At 43.1% G+C, this 17785-nt stretch overlaps 1 protein-coding gene across 2 annotated transcripts in view; it reads left to right on the top strand.

Annotated features, from left to right (window-relative positions):
* Positions 1-17785, top strand: part of LOC146816680 (adhesion G protein-coupled receptor F5-like) — an 873687-nt gene that overhangs the window by 427716 nt on the left and 428186 nt on the right. For both annotated transcript variants that reach the window (XM_085610573.1, XM_085610572.1), the window contains exon 5: positions 10153-10374. In XM_085610573.1, the coding sequence (XP_085466699.1) occupies positions 10153-10374 (222 nt within the window). The remainder of the gene's footprint in view (positions 1-10152; positions 10375-17785) is intronic.

Genomic DNA, 17785 nt, shown 5'->3' with positions numbered 1-17785 from the left:
AAGCCCAGCCTGGCATGCCGCTGTTGTTCAATTCGCAGCCGGGCACCTCACCAACCCGAGTTCGGCACCAAGGCCGGAGAAGGCCACAAACTTCGGATCGCCAAAAAACACGTTCCCGGAGTCCAATTTCGATTCGGAAAACGAGTGGCACCTCAGCGCAATATCATAGACAGAAGCCCATCGAAAAAATCAGGATTATGACAGGATAGACGTGGGAGGTTGCGGAGGCCCTCGGGAGCCACAAGCCTACGCGGCCATCTTGGTTGCGCGCTAGGCTCCTCCCTCGAAAGGCTGCTTTTTAAAGATTAATACATACACCTGCCGGACCAAGAATCAATTTAAATAATATGGTTTATTGTCTCACTCACAGAGTTGGTTCTTGCTCCTTCTCTATTTTATTCTTCTCTATAGAATGGTGGTTCTTCTTTTGTCTTCCTCCACTCCAAGAACATGGTCAATGGATCTTGGCTGCTGTTTATGAGAATCAGGAGCTAGTTATCACATAAGTGAATAATGTGGGCCTGATTCACAGAACTAACTTAAGACAAAATCCTAAACTTACTACTTTTGGTATTCACAGAAGTTAGGATTTTGTCTTAAGTTTGTCTTAAGTCTGTCTTAAGTCTGTCTTAAGTTTGTCTTAAGTTTGTCTTAAGTCTGTCTTAAGTCAGTATTAAATCAGTCTTAAGTCTGTCTTAAGTCTGTCTTAAGTTTGTCTTAAGTTTGTCTTAAGACAAACTTAAGACAAAATCCTAACTTCTGTGAATACCAAAAGTACTAAGTTTAGGATTTTGTCTTAAGTTAGTTCTGTGAATCGGCCCCTGAGAGTGTAAATTACTTTCAAGAGTTTTATATTCAACAAAGGTTTAGTAAAATCTCTTGATCTTTATTCAATTAGTTCAATATTTCAGTTAAATAACAGAATTGATCATAAAATTATGGTTAGATCCATAAAGGAAAAGTCCCTATTCTGAGAATGGGATGGACATTGTGCTAGAGCCCACAAAGTGTTCAAGCTCAAGAGGAAGAGTGAGATAGAGCAGAAAGGTAAAATTCAATCAATCAATATCAGCAGAACTTCCCATACAGAGAAGTTTCTGAAACTCAAGAGTCCCAAGTAAATAAAGCAAAACAATCATGCAGTAGCAGTAGCAAACCGCAATAAGTTCAAAAAGGTTATATGTCAGCTTTTTGCATTCTGCATGAAGCCATCAGCTTTCAGCCTCAAGAGCCAGTATAAAACGTGTGGGATAAAATGGGATAAAGCGGGTCTAACCAACTCGAGGAATACACACTCATATAAACAGTTGAAAATAAATGTTGCAGTCCATGTTACCTCTTCTCCTCTCATCCAATTGGCTTTCTGGCTTTCATGACTCTTCTGAGAACAGGCTCTCCTCTTTCTTTCCCAGGTATTGAACAATGAACTACAGACAGTTATCATGTAGGGTGAAACAGTATTTGCAATTGTGACTATATTCGAGACCTTTTGATTCAGACCTTGTTTCCTCTAAGTTGACTGCATTCTTAACCTTCTAATAAAATAATTTGTATGTTAGTTAAACAATGTACTATGTAAAACAGAAACTTCAACTTATAATGAGAAATTATTCAGCACCACATCTTGCGTTATAATACGTGGAAAAGATGTGTTAAAAAGCTTAACATTTCTATTCAAGCATTACCTTGTTGTGCAAGTATTCCCTATTACTTCATATCTCGATGCAGTTTCTTTAGTAAACACTTCAAGACTTTATTATTAATCAGAAACATTTTGCAGAATTATGCAACGTTTTTTACTAAAAAAAAGGCACAGTCATGGAAAGGTAAATCTTTAAACAGTTTTCATGTCGATTTCAGCATTTCTCTGTCGAATCATTTATGAAGAAAAGCTGCTTTTTAAACACTTTAAAGCCTAGTACCAATAAATATGGCTACTTACTGTTTTGCACATTTCTAAATATCAATTAATGTAAAAATAAACTGCATGTTAATGTTGCATATATAATTGTAACTATTTTTTGCATTTTTAATAATCTTCTTCTCACACCCTTATGGGGCAGAATGTTCTAATAGCCTTATGGACCACTGTAGCAGGCTATTCTGGACCACAGAAGATGTTAAGAGCTCCATTGAAAACAATGGTGTGGCTTATGTCCTGCAATGGCTATTATAGTTCTTCGAATCACCATCCAATGTTTGTCTTGCAGTTTCTCCCTTTTTAGGTCTCGCTTACGCAGCGCGCATGCGTTGCTTAGGAGGACCTTTAGCCGTCACTCTGCTCTTTTTGGAAGCACACACTTGTGGTTGTGGTGGCACCCAGCTTGTGGGAGCGGGCAGGGGCGCGTCACAAGCACAAGTGTAGTGCTTCCAAAAAGAGCAGACTGCGCATGCACGCACCACTCCCGGGAAGGTTTTAGACATTCATTGAGAGGTTTGTTGCCCTCTGCTTCCCTCCGGTGGTAGTTTGATGAATTGCAACGTGCTGTTTTTCTTGTTGTGGCTGCCAGGGCAAACATTAAATAAAAAAAATATAGCCTGGTCCAGAGTGCTCTCATGAATGCAAAGCGAGACCTCCTTTGCCAAGAAGGACTATTTTAGAAATGCATCTTTCAGCGATGCTCAATCTGTGGGCACTGAGTCGAAGTCTGCTTTAGGAAACAGCAGCTCATGGGGCAGGTGTGCCTGGTTTCCTTTCGAAGAACTTAAGAAGTGCAGCATTATTGATGATACCTTATTAGCACGCAATGAAATAATACGCGCTATTTGAGTTGCGTTTCGTGGTCCTTGGTTGTGTTTTGTTGTTATTTTTACATCACTGACAATGGTAAAGGGTTATATATGAAAAGCATTGACGTCCTGCAAAATACTACGGTACTCTAAACCCTAACTTATTGCTTCGAATTCTACGATGGTGAATAGGGGGTTACAAGTTACAAATATGTCGGAATCCCATTTGTTTAGGGGATTGTGGCCTAAAGATATGGTAGGTGTGAGTTATCGTTTTTACAAAACTGTGGGGCATATTAGTAAGGGCTGGCAATATAATTATCGCCGCTTTAGCGTCCGTTTTTGGGCGAAAAGCGGCGATAATTATATCGCAATATCATCAAGGACATGCTAGCGCGTGTTTCCTTGATGTAGAGCCCGTTTTTTCACAGCCTCGCCTCGCATCGCTAATGAGATGGAAAAGAGGCGTGGCTGTGAAAACAACACATGTTAATATCGTGAAGGCAGCTTCGCGATATTAACAAGGAGATGCAGCGATAAAAAAAATCACGCTACCTCAGCCTTAACTCAGGAATTTAACACCTGTTAAATTCCTGACTAAGGCATACTTTTAATGGGATATGGATTATGCTGATAGGACCACAGGGTCCTATCAGCAATGTTATCGCTGTTTTCAATGGAACATTGCTGGAAAACCAGCGATGTTCCATTGAAAACACCGCTATCGCTGAAATATTATCGCCATAGCGCTATGCGTTATAAATATAGCGTTATCATGGTGATAATATTCAGCGATAGCTGGCGATAATTTTTCTATCGCTATGAACGGCCAGCGATAATTATCGCTGGCCGTTGATAATATGCCCCTGTGATCTTGCGCAAATACTATTTATTGCTGTGCCTCAGCTTTTTAGACTGGCAAAACAACGAGCCACTGAATCTTACTTTGAGCCACTGAATCTTACTTTCTCACAGTGAAACTGTACTTTTTCTGACTTTATTTTTAGAGTTTGAGATTGGAACAGTTCTACCAATCTATGGGGTGTATGTTATTATTTATAGGCGATACCCTGTGAGAGTGTTTAGCGTGCCGATACAAAGGAACGCGAGGGACAGTACCATGTCATGCACACTTTTGTAAACTGTATAACCCGCTGCTCCTCTATGTGTCCCCAGACCCCCTCCTTCCACACCAACACCTGAGGCACTCATTCTAATTAGCGTTTCCTCACACCCTTATTTATATTTCCAAAACGTTTATGCACTATCTAGTTATGTCCCTCCTCAGCGTCTGTATGCCTTTAAATGTGTGTATATTTTAATTGGGGACTGTTTGCTAAGGAATGCAAAGCGCGCATAAAAGCTATTTTACTGTAACTTGTTTAGCGGACTCTGGGGCATATTATCAAGGATGGCGTTAGGATTATCGCCGGTTTAGCGGAAGAAAACTGCAGCTAAAGCGGCGATAATGGGCTTGATAATATGCCCTGGAGAATTCCCATAGAAGCCCATGTTGACACCAGAACATGGGCTTCTATTGGAATTCTCTGCGGCATATTATCAAGCCCTTTATCGCCGCTTTAGCGACAGTTTTCTGCCACTAAAGCGGCGATAATTTTTAACGACGTCCTTGATAATATGCCCCTCTGTTTTAATGTTATCATCGATGTTTAAAAAGAAAGCAGTGTTAGGAAGAGTATTTTGGTAAACGTTTTAGATAACAAACTATTACATTGTAAAAACAACAAAATCTCTTGGACTCTGTTTTTACGCAGGTACAAACTTGCCAGAATTTTTTTAGGACTCGCCTGAGCCAGCGCTTTAGCGCTGCTCTGCCGAGAGCTATAGAGAACGGGTATTTGGAAGTCCAAACAAGTGCTTTTCAGGCCCCCAACTACAGTGCATGTGCGCTGGGCGCGCGCACCATTTGGCAGCCTGCGTGTACATTTCGCGGGCGCTATGATGTTCTCAGTGAGCCGCGCGGCCACTGAGAACATCAAAGCGGCCACGAAAGTGCTCACCATATGCCAGCCCCTCCTTTATCCCGCTTCCTGCTTGTTTAGCGAGCAGTAAGTCGAAGGCAGTTTTAGAGGTAAGGAATTTTAGGAATGAGATCAGCAAACAACCTTTCTCTACTCAGGCCACTATCCACTTTCCTTAGTGAAATTGACAGAGTGCTTCCGGGTCTGTCTGATCTCTCTACAACATGTAGCTGATTAGTGTTAATAGACTAACATCGCAACGTCTTTTCAACAAACAGTTTAAAGTATGACAGTCTTAAAAATGCATTTAGCATGTTTTCAGTTCGGTGTAATATTTTTTAAGCATAGCTTTCCAGTTACTCTCACTGTGAAAGTATGACCTTTATTTGTTTTGCCAAAAGAAAACAGTTTGTCCGTGGCATTTACAAAGTATTTTTAATACTTGGTTCTGCAGACCAATCGCCATGGCTTGTTTTGTTTTTAGCCTTGAATTTTTAGTCGACAGGCCTAAGCCCATGTCGTGTATACCTGTACGTGTATTTATATTTTTAAACATCCCCGCATGCTTAGCGATGACTCTGTAGAGAATCAAATAAATGTTTTTTCTCCAGGGGCAAACACTACAGGCCTTTATTTGCGTAGCAGGCATCTATTTCAGAAGTGTATTGTTATGGACAACGATCAAAACAATTTGTATTCCGTAATTCTGAAATATACAACATGTCCGTCAGATTACCTGCCCTGCGAGCGCATACTTGGCAAAAGCAGATAAGTGTGTAGTGAATCATTTTTTTTTAACGGAGTTTTATATAGCGCGAACTTGATCCGGTATCGGAGCGCTTTACATAACACCAGTTGCGTTACATGAGAACACATTAATTTTTCTGTTAGGCACGGGGAGATTAGGTGATTTGCCCAGAATCACAGGATGTTCAGCGTCGTTGCCGCGACTCAAACCCGGTTCCCCAGATTCGCGGTCGACCGCCCTAGCCGCTAGGCCAACCCCTCTCTTCATGTCGGGGGCACAGCAAAGAGTTACATTTCAAAGATTCTTTGTACACACCTCTGCTAACAGTAGGCAAATTTGTTCCATCCAAATAGAAAGCAGAACATGACAGAGCAAGAATGACATGGAATTGTATGTTTCTTTGGAAGGACTGAATTTAGTGATCCAACTGAGCATGTTCTTGAACTTTGTATTCTGCTGTCACAGCGGGTGACTGGCAGACAGTTTTTCCAACGTTTCTAATTAAAAAAAACATTTGCAATGCAACAGGTCTCACATTTCTGCGAGTTTGAGCTATTGGCATGGTAAATGACAATGCCTTTCATTTATGTTTTGGTTTTTTGAAACATAAATAAAACGCATTGTCATTTACAATGCCAATAGCTTAAACTCGCGTAAATGCGAGACCTATTGCATTGCAAATGCTTGTTTAAAACGTCACCCCTAAGTGAACCTCCATCAATGCCGCATTTGCATCTCCTGCCGCTGATAACGATCTTTACAAGGTGCAAAAGTTTCTCTAGATTGTGCCAGGCAGAGTCCCATTCAACCACATTCCGTAACTATTGGAAAGTTTCATACCACGACAGACCTGATGGCGGCTACACTTGGTAGTCTTTTGGAAGCAATTTGAGTCGAGTTTCTTGCTTTTTTATGGGACTTCCGGTGGGCGCCCTTTTCCTTTTGCTCTAACAGTTATACTGAATCTAGAGGAAAAGTAACTTTTAGAATTGTGCGGAAAGCTCCACCTTGTAAAACTGATAGTAGATAGAACTCTGTCTGTCCTTTTGCAGGTGTCTTTTGTTGCCATTTTTACATCACTGACCGAGTGAAGGATTATACATCAAGCGCATTGTCGTCCTTCAAACCACTACCCTACCCAGAACCCAAAATGATTGCTTAGACCTTGTACGCTGTTGAAAATGGGTTTACGAGTTACTAATATGTAGAATTTCCATTTCTTTATGGAATTGTGGCCAGAAGAATTGGTAGGTGTGATCTTGGGCAAATCTCGGGCAAATCTGCAATTATTACAGTGCCGATTTATAAGGATAAAAAATTACATTGACAATAATGTTTTTTCAAAATAATGGCCCTAGTGACAAATGCCACAATGCTTCTGTGTCACTCATTACTATTAGTGCTATTTCACGTAAAGCAATACCTGCAGGTCAAAATGACCATCACATACTCCAAGCATTCATAAATACACTCACTCTCTCTGCACTTCCTCCAGTCTTGACTTAAAACATCTCACAACAATACATTTTCATTCTCATCCTACAAATTAACTGCATAACTAACTCTACCACTGTCACTCAATACGTCACTAACTCTCCCAATAACTAACTAACCTAATACCTCTCTCATTCTCACTAAATAAATAAATAACTCCATCACCCTCATTAACTTAACTAACTGAGGGACATCTTAAGGATTTCGGGGGCCCTGGGCCAAAATGTGATTTGGGGGCCCCTGTTCGGAACAGCTTGGGGTCATGATCTAATTTTAGCTCTTTAGTGCCCTCTTTGGCCAGGTCACTAAAAGTGTACAGGCACACTGGTCCATATTCTAAATGTGTTTACATTTAATACTTAAGAATAGTGACCTGTTTTCAATATTAGAATGTACAGCAGCAGCTCACTAATATTATAGCAAATCATCTTGTAATCCCCACCCATTTCTCGTTTGTGAGGTCCTGTTTTGATCTTAAACAAACTCTTATATGGATGTTACTAGGGTTGAAAAACAGAAACATTGTCCTGAAGAATGTCTGTAATAGACTCCCACACATCACTCACATTAAAATTAAATTAAAGCAACGCGGTGTTTAAAACAATCTGTTTAAAAATGACCCATGGTCATCATGACTATACTCTGCAGAACAAAGATGGCTGCATCAAAGAGGGGACCCGCTGAAAAGGTGGGGTCCTGGGCCAGAGCTCACTTTGCCCATGCCTTAAAACGTCTCTGAACTAACTCACACAATCTCAATAACACAGTCACTGACTCTATCGCTGAAACTATTTCCATAAATCACTCACTCTCACTAACTAACTATCTCTCTCATTCTAACTCACTGGCTCTCTCACTCTCAATATATAACTAACTAACTTTCGTACTCTCTTTCACTAACTCTCTCACTCTCACTAACTAACTGACTCTCTCTATAACACTAACAGACTCTCTCTCACTACCTCACTCACTCTATCACTCTCACTAACTAACTAACTAACTCTCTCACTCAATCTCACCCACTAAATAACAGGCAAACTCACTCACTTTCTCACTACCTAAATAACTAACTCTCTCACACACTCATTAACTCGCACACTCTCAAAGTAAACAACTAACTGACTCTGTCACTCTCAGTAACTAACAAAGTCTCTCACACTCATTAACTAACTCGAACTCGAACTAAATAATTAACTATGTCAGTCTCACAAACTAAAGAACTAACAAACTCTCACTCAGAAAAACTAGCATCCTCTCTCACTAACTAACTCACTCTCTCACTCTCACTAACTAACTCTCTCACTAACTAATTCACTAACCAAATAACTAACTCTCTCACAAACTAACACACTAAATAATTCTCACTTTCTTACACTAACTAACTAACTAACTCTATCACTCACTAACTAAATATCTCACTAACTAACTTACTCTCACTCTCTCAATAACAAAAATCTCTAACACTCACACTAACAAACTAACCTTCACCCTCCTATTATTTCAGCCCATCCCATATTAAAAAAAACATATTCACTATGAATATGCCTCGTTGTCCCGCAGTCTTTTTCCCCGCAGGGAATTACAATGCGGTTGTTACAACGACCGCATTGTAATTCCGCATACCATTACCCCGTAAGTGGTAACAACGACTTGCGGAGGGGAGGGGCGCTATATGTTGGAATAGTCTAATTTACTATTCCAACTCCAGTCTGTGCGGACATTAGGGAAGGTGTTGGATTTTAAATCCCCCCTCCGCAAGTCGTTGTTTCGACTTGCGTAGTAATGGTATGGGAAATTAAAACACGGTCATTGTAACGACCGCGTTATAATTCCCTGTGGGGAAAACGTTTCGTGGTAAGCGTTGTTTACCATTCACTATCACTAATTTACTTACTCTCTCCCTCTCACTAACTGAGTCTCACATTCAAACTCACTAACGCTCTCACTCTCAATAAATAACTAACTTTATAACTTTCTTTCACTAACAAACTCTCTCACACTCACTAATTAAATCACTATCAAACACAAACTCTCTCTCACTACCTCACTGCTGACTCTCTCACTCTCACTAACTATCTCATTCAAGCACACTCACTGACTAAATGGCTTACTCACTCACTTTCTCACAAATGAAGTAACTAACTCTCTCACACAATCACTAACTAACTCTCTCACTCTCAAACTAAATACCAAACTAACTCTCTCACTTTCACTAACTACCTCTCTCACTCTCACTCTCACTAACTAACTCTCAATCTAACTAACTAAATACCTATCTCACTCTCACAAACGAAATAACTAGTTGCTCTGTCTATTTCTAATATTTATAAACACACAGCTTCTGTGCTGCATAGCTAACCACTTATATGGTCCCAAAGGCAGACCTATTGGCCATGCCAATGCTTGTTAATTTAGAACACTCTAACCTCAGTAGGTTTTTAAAGATCTTCTCCCTTATCATAGACCCTCTTGTTATATGTCCTTGCCTTTGTCTCAGGCAGATAAAGTGTGTTCAAGGCCTTTAACAGACATTATATCTGAGGCAGAGGGGGTTAATGGCTAGAATGGGCCTTGTGCGCCTTCCTTCTGTCTATCGTTACATTTCACTTTGTTTCATTTAGAACATTCAATCCTCTTTGGATGGAATGTTCTGATAACATTATATTCCTCTGCCTTGTACTATACCAGTCCTGAAGGGTCCTCTGCCTAGTTAGAGGCCCTTGCTGGCAGCTCAGACCAGAACCTGAGCAAAGGGTCTTTAATGGCAGGCACATTGTTCGGCACAGGCTGTAACACTATAGAAAGAAAATGGTGGAGGCATTTCCACTGTACAGGACGTAAGTCACACCAAATCAATTTCTTTGTGCTACTTCAGGAGTACCAAGCTTCTCCAAGTGTCGCCCTCTGAATAGAGCAGATCTGTTTTACATGAAAAGTGTACTTGAATCATAAATGAAACATTGAGTAAAAACTATACACATAATCACAAGCATGTTCACACAAGTTCCACTTGTGTGAGGAATAGATCGAATTACGTTGAGTGTGTCTTCAAGTAATTGAATATAGTGCTCACATTTTAATGCAAAGTGCGACATACTGGAAATATAGTTGAGCAGCATATGCTAGTAATTTGGATTATCTAAAGTTTAGCAGATGTCCTAGGCATATCTTGCATAACTCTTTTTTTATGTTCTACAGAGTGCTACCTAAATGCGACTACAGTTCAGTGTTCATGCGAAGATGGCTACAACTGGCCATCAGACACTTGTGTTGCAAGGCCCAACTGTTCCAGCTCACCAAAGGGCTGTGACTGCATCAACTCATTTCCTCCAGATGGGGTGTATTGTCAACCAGTACCTCCTACAACTCCGATGACAACAATGAAAAGTACCACTACAGTCATAGTACTTGTGTGGCAAGGTAATGACATTCATATTCATGATTTGCCAAAGAGTTTTTACATGTGGGTAGATCATGATGTTTTAGCTGTTTTGCTAATTTATTATGCAACAATTGTGTATAAGAAACTCGTGATTCTGGGGGTGAGCCAGATTATTTGAGAGAGGTGTTGCTTTCCTTGATGCTACTGAGGATGCTGTACAACCTGTGTCTATTTGGAACTTAGAATGATTTTTTGATTTTGACTACTATGTATTACTCTGCAGTTGACCCTTCCTGGCATTTACCCTGTTTTGATTATTTTGAAATGTATGTATTAGAACTCTTCAGCTCATTCCAGATCTAAAGATCAATTATTGATTGGTCTCAATTACGTGTTTTTGGTACTCTACTAAATTGATGTAAGTGAGGGTGCCTTTTCACCCAATGTCCTACAGTGGGAGAACTATTTAAGGTAAAATTGTAAATGTTCTTAATTTTGGAATATCTTGAATTTTGAGATATTATTTTCGCTCCCATAATGACATAACTGAGTTGACTTTGTGTCCCTCAAGATATACAGCTGAAGGATAGGTGTTGGACAAGGAGTGAAAACTGCAAAAAGTAAATGGGACTCTTAGATTTTGTTTACTTTTTTTTTCTCCCACTGCTTTCATCACCTTCATGATCAGAGGTAGCAAAGGCAGCAGCAAGAGTACAAATGCCATTGATAGGAGCTGGTATCATTGACGCTCATGACAGCCAGCCTTGTTATGTCTTCTGGTGTCATTTAAGGACACCTGAAGTGTTTTCTATATGTGATTAGTGTCAGGACAGGTTTTATATTACAAAGATAGTTTTTTTCTCCATGCCAAAATAGGGCAAGGTCTCTACAAAGGTAAAAACTAAACATTTTAACTGTGTATGGATTCACCCCCACTGTCCTCTGCTTACACTCTCTTTTCTCCCTTGTATAGCAAATTGTTTTTCCTCAAACACTGCACTAATAAGGCACACAAAGCACACAAGCGAATTTCATTCCTTAGGCAGCTCAAGACATATTTTCCTTCTGACACCTGAGGATCCAATATTCAGCTAATAGTATTGTTTCATAATAATTGCCTAATGGTGGTTCATGCTACTTTGAATGGGGGAGGGTACAGCGTTATTTTTTTTTACCCTAACCCTGTAGTGCAGAGCAGTTAATCAGTCACAGACAGTGTACAGTATTTTGCGAAGGAAAAATATGGGCACTTAAAGGACCACAGTGCCTTTCTGTTTGTAATTTGTTTTTTAAGGAAGTCCTGTTGGGCCTTTGATTTCTTCTCACTCCCGTCTTATGGTACTTGGTTACAATTATTATTGTGTATTTATTCAGCCCCACACCTAATATTGGGTTAAAAAAAAACTGTGCATGATTGCTCCAATTCTTGCCTCATTACATTGGATTATTTGGATGTGGAGATTTCAGTTTGATATGTTTGTCTGAATATAAAGTATTTTCTGAAAAGCAATCTGGCTACCTTGTTACTAAGTTACACAGCACTTTACAAATACCACGTCACAAAAGTTAGGCACAGCTCAATATTGCGAATATAAGAGTTATAGGGTAATTTAGAGTGTACCACCCAAAGCAGAAGAACAGTTGAAGCTTGGCTTTACCTCTAGATTTCATTAGGAAAAAAGAAATACCATGGCAAACAAACCTCTTGAGTGCTTTGCCCAGTTTTACACCCCCTGAGGACCAGCTGGGGGAAGACTTGACCCCCAGATGCCCTGCAAGATGACTAGGAGACTATGGAGTGAGAGGTGTTGGTTGGTGCAGGGAGCCCGTGAAACCAGCTTACCCCGTAGAGCAATCCTTTTGAGGTCAGACAGCCTGCTGAAATTGTTCCTGGTGGCTAGACCTAGTACTAGAGATACACTGAACCAAAGATCAGTGAAATTGGGCAAGTGCAGCCAGAGTTATGCACATTTAGAGATTCACCCCTTTAAACTTGCCTAAGCCAAGAAAATATGTGCCTGGGACACAACTTTCTCTTCGATTTCCCCTTGGGAGGGCAAGCCCTCGGAGTTTCCGTATACTTATTTACATATTTTTAGGAGATCAGACATACATGGAGCCTCCTCCCAGAATGATAATTTTTTTACCAAGGTCCCCCATTTCCCTGAGCATCAGTGTAACATTAGAGGGGGCCTGGGAACTCATCCCCAGTGCAGTGTCAACCAGGCGGGGAGCCAGCAGGGCAGAGCACTAGTGGGCTTCCCATCAGGGGCCGCTCCTCCACTAGGGTGGAGGAGCGTCGCCCCACTGCTTTCTCGCAGTGTGAGAAGCAGAAACATAACACGGTAATAACTTCCCGTTATTACCATTTTATGTTTAGTTGCAGGTGAGCGGGGCAGCTCTGCGAGCAGGGGAGGAGTGGTTTGCCCACTCCTGAGAGCACAATGACTGCAAAGGCCTAGGTCTTGCATTTGCGAGAGTTTAAGCTATTGGCATTGTAAATGACAATGCCTTTTATTTATCTCTTTTAAAAACAACACATAAATAAAAGGCATTGGGCCCGATTCACAGAACAAACTTAAGACTAAATCCTAAACTTAGTACCATTCTGGTATTCACAGAATGCACCTAGTACTTCTGGTATTCACAGAATGAACTTACTACTTTTGCTATTCACAGAATGAACTTAGTACTTTTGCTATTCACAGAATGGATTTACGACTCCTAAACTTACGTCCGCACTCGGGCCGGAAATTCCGGCCCGGAGGCGGAGCTTCCGGCCCGGAGGCGGAGCTTCCGGGCCGGAGGCGGGACTTCCGGCCCGGAGGCAGAGCTTCCGGCCCGGAGGCGGAGCTTCCGGCCCGGAGATGGAGATTTCAGCCATAGCTAAATCGGTCGGAATCCCCACCTCCGGGCCGGAAGCTCCGCCTCTGGCCCGGAAGCTCCGCCTCCGGCCCGGAAGCCCCGCCTCCGGGCCGGAAGCTCCGCCTCCGGGCCGGAAGCTCCGCCTCCGGGCCGGAATTTCCGGCCCGAGTGCGGACGTAAGTTTAGGAGTCGTAAATCCATTCTGTGAATAGCAAAAGTACTAAGTTCATTCTGTGAATAGCAAAAGTAGTAAGTTCATTCTGTGAATACCAGAAGTACTAAGTGCATTCTGTGAATACCAGAATGGTACTAAGTTTAGGATTTAGTCTTAAGTTTGTTCTGTGAATCGGGCCCATTGTCATTAACAATGCCGATAGCTCAAACTCTCGTAAATGCGAGACCTATTTCATTGCAAATGATTGTTCTTTATTTTCAAGCACTTCCTAGGCTGGAGTTTTTGCTTCACAGCTTGGAGAGCAGAGCCTCCTAGAAGCTGTTAATGTGGCTATATTGTATGGTGCCTAAAGTGGCAGAAGAAACACTCAGACACACGTTCTCTTTATTTTAATGCATTATTGACAGTATATTGCTAACAGTGGTTATTGTTAAACATTGCAGTGATGTATTGGCAATATTGGTTGCATTTAAACGTGGTTTTTAATTTCAATTATATAATGTTGATTTTGTAACATTTGGTTATTGGTATTTTAATTTCGTGACCCCTTGACAAAGCCTATAGACTTACCTTATATTTTGATATGGTGACCCCTTGACAAAGACAATGGGCTTGTCTTATACTTTAATGTGACCCCTTTACAAAGCCCACATGCCTGCTTTATTTAAAGTAATATAACCCTATATTTTGTTTTTCCTATCTAGTGTTGGTGGGAGAAATACTGAGATTTGGGAGTGAGTGGGTCATAATCCAGTAGGGAACAAATGTGATTTATGAATGTCAGCAAGGTAATTCCATCTGCCGGATGCATATATTTGTAAATTAACGCATATTTTTTAGTAGTGTGTGCAATAAATGTACTTTTTCTTTTTCAAAGAAAGCACTGACTGAACAATTACTTATTGAGTGTTATTATCGTGTGCCAGCGAATAGTGATGACTCGCTCACACCACCTCCACTGAGTAGTCCTTGGGTTGCTCTGCTTCGCTACTCTAAGATATTCAAGTGCTACAATGAGGTGCTTGGTTCCCAGTGAGGAGAATATGATGGACCTATTACTTGTGCAGGCCTCAAATCGGGCACAAGTAATAACCCAATTTCTTACAGATAAGAGATGGAGGAAGCAATCAAAATCTCTCTTAAAAGTAGGAAGCACAAGCAGCCATTTAAGCACCAGTTCAAAAACTATGATAAAACCTAGAAACCTAATGAATACTTAAGGCATCATCTAAGAAATCCTGTTTTCAACCCAGGGAGTCAAAAGATGTTTCTAGACTTGCCAGAATTCTTCGAATAATCAGCTTTCCTGACTATGCCAGATTACAGGGTTCTTTGGAGGTGGTTGGAGAAATATTGTGCTTATTCTCCAAGTAATGCCAGGAGGAGTTGAAAAACAGTTGGGTAAATCAGGTGGTTTCTCAGGACTATGTTCGGAGTTTCGGAGGCATCCCCAGGAAAATTGATTTTCTGTTAATTCCTTTTCCAAACGAGAAGAGACAGACTCCGCACCAGAATGTGTTAATCCCAATGCTGAAGAACACAACAGTTCTGGCTCCGGAGCTGAAACAAGGAAAGAGGTTTTCTTAGTTTTGCTGAAAAATTAGCCTGTAGAGTACTGTGTCTTGCCCTGAAAAACAATTGGGTGCCGATCACGATCCGGTAAAAAAATTCCCCGTACGACTCGTATCCGGTCTTTTTACCGTACGATTCGTACAAGTGCCGTACAAACTGCCAATTACGATTCGCATGGGAAAAAGACCATACAAATCGCATTGGGAATAATTCCCCACACGTCCTCGGGTCGGAAAATGTGTCCGACACGTCCCCGGACGATTTACCGTACAAATGTGAAAAGTGAAGTCCGACCGCGGAATCACGATCCATCCCGTGCGTCCGATGTTACAACCGGATGGAAAAAACACCGTCCGCACCGAACTCCCATAGCAACCATGGAGACATGTGCCCGCATACGCGCCGACCCCCCCCAGCCCCCGTACGTTTGAGTCGTACCCCCGTGCATGTACACCCCCACCTGTGTATTTACACCCCCACCCGTGTATGTACACCCGTGTACGTACGAGTCGTACCCCCACCCGTGTATGTACACCTGTGTACGTGTCGAATCCCCCGTGTAGGTATACCCGTGTATGTGTCGAACCCCCGTGTATGTACACCCGTGTACGTTCGAGTCGTACCCCCCCGTGGATGTACACCCATGTACGTTCGAGTCGTACCCCCACCCGTGTATGTACACCCGTGTACGTGTCGTACCCCCCCGTGTATGTACACCCGTGTACGTTCGAGTCGTACCCCCCGTGTATGTACACCCATGTACGTTCGAGTCGTACCCCCACCCGTGTATGTACACCCGTGTACGTGTCGAACCCCCCCGTGTATGTACACCCGTGTACATTCGAGTCGTACCCCCCGTGTATGTACACCCGTGTACGTTCGAGTCGTACCCCCACCCTTGTATGTACACCCGTGTACGTGTCGAACCCCCCGTGTATGTACACCCGTGTACGTTCGAGTCGTACCCCCACCCGTGTATGTACACCCCCACCCGTGTATGTACACCCGTGTACGTTTCGTACCCCCGTGTATGTACACCCGTGTACGTTAGAGTCGTACCCCCACCGGTGTATGTACGACCCGTACCCTCACCCGCGTACGTATGGAGCATACCCCCAACCCAACAATGTAAGTACGACCTGTACCCTCACCCGTGTACGTATGGAGCGTACCCCCCACCCCAACAGTGTAAGTACGACCCGTACCCTCACCCGCGTACGTATACGTCCCACCCCAACAGTGTAAGTACAACCCGTACCCTCACCCGCGTATGCATGGAGCGTACCCCCCACCCCAACAGTGTAAGTATGACCCGTACCCTCACCCGTGTACGTATGGAGCGTACCCCCACCCCAACAGTGTAAGTACGACCCGTACCCTCACCCGCGTACGTATACGTCCCACCCCAACAGTGTAAGTACGACCCATACCCTCACCAGCGTATGCATGGAGCGTACCCCCACCCCAACAGTGTAAGTACGACCCGTACCCTCACCCGCGTACATATGGAGCGTACCCCCCACCCCAACAGTGTAAGTACGACCCGTAGCCTCACCCGCGTACGTATGGAGCGTACCCCCCACCCCAACAGTGTAAGTACGACCCGTACCCCCACCCGCGTACGTACGGACCGTACCCCAACCGTGTATGTACGACGCGTTCCCCCACCCGCGTATGCATGGAGCGTACCCCCACCCCAACAGTGTAAGTACGGAGCGCACCCCAGGCCCCAACATCACCACCTTCACACAACATCGCGCATGTACGAGTCGTACCAAGCCAGACACAAGGACAGCACTGTACAACAAAATGGCCTATGTACACACCGCACACACGCTAAAAACGCACGTACACAACCAGGACAAAGCAAAACAACACAGGAATACACCATTTGAATGGCACAAAGCCACAAAACATGTCCAACAAGCACAAAAACAACACATTCACTGACCTGCAACTACCAAAATCCAAAACAGAGGCCCAAAACACAACCACTCCTTATAACACACCCACCCAAGCTTCAAACTCAGCCACACCCACCAATGGACCAATAAAAAGGGCCCACACACACAAACCATGAGCCTTTGCAACAGACTCACTGCTGCCAGACCCCACAGACAACCTACAGCACCATACTAGAACCTTTACTACACCTTACACTTGCACACCTTCACACACACACCTTCACAAACACCCCCTCATCACATTCACACACACACCTGCACAACCACACCCACACACCCACAACCATCCACACCCCCCCCACCATCCACACCCACACCCCTCACCATGCCCACTAACAAGAATCCAAAGTTCACTAGCCGAGAGTTGGAGGTCCTTGTCGATGAAATCCTCAGAGTTGAGCCACACCTCTTTGGAACATTGGTCAGACAGACCAGCATTTCAGAAAAAACAGCCATGTGGCAGACGATCGTCGATGCTGTGAATGCTGTTGCGGACACCAGAAGGACCAGGCATGAATGCCAAGCCAGGTGGTACGATCTGCGGAGGAGGGTCCGAGCCAAAATGACGGACGAACACAACCAGGCCAACGTCACTGGAGGAGGGCCGCCCCGCAGAACCGTACAATACCATTCCTGGGAGGAGAGAGTGATGGCCATACTGCCTTTGGTGGCAGTCGACGGATTAGAAGGACTCCGAGACCCGGGTGAGTACACAAACAACTCACCTCACATGGGGGGAACGTCATCCACAACCAAACTCACAATCAGGCACGCACCCACCCCAAGCTATCGCATGACTCAACCACACTCCATGAACACGCACATGCCACTGGCGCCACCATGCCCCATGCACCCAGCTGGACAATGTCAAGT

The sequence above is a fragment of the Triturus cristatus genome, chromosome 6 (assembly GCF_964204655.1).
Source record: "Triturus cristatus chromosome 6, aTriCri1.1, whole genome shotgun sequence".
Taxonomy (NCBI): domain Eukaryota; kingdom Metazoa; phylum Chordata; class Amphibia; order Caudata; family Salamandridae; genus Triturus; species Triturus cristatus.
This window is presented reverse-complemented; position numbering and strand designations above follow the sequence as displayed.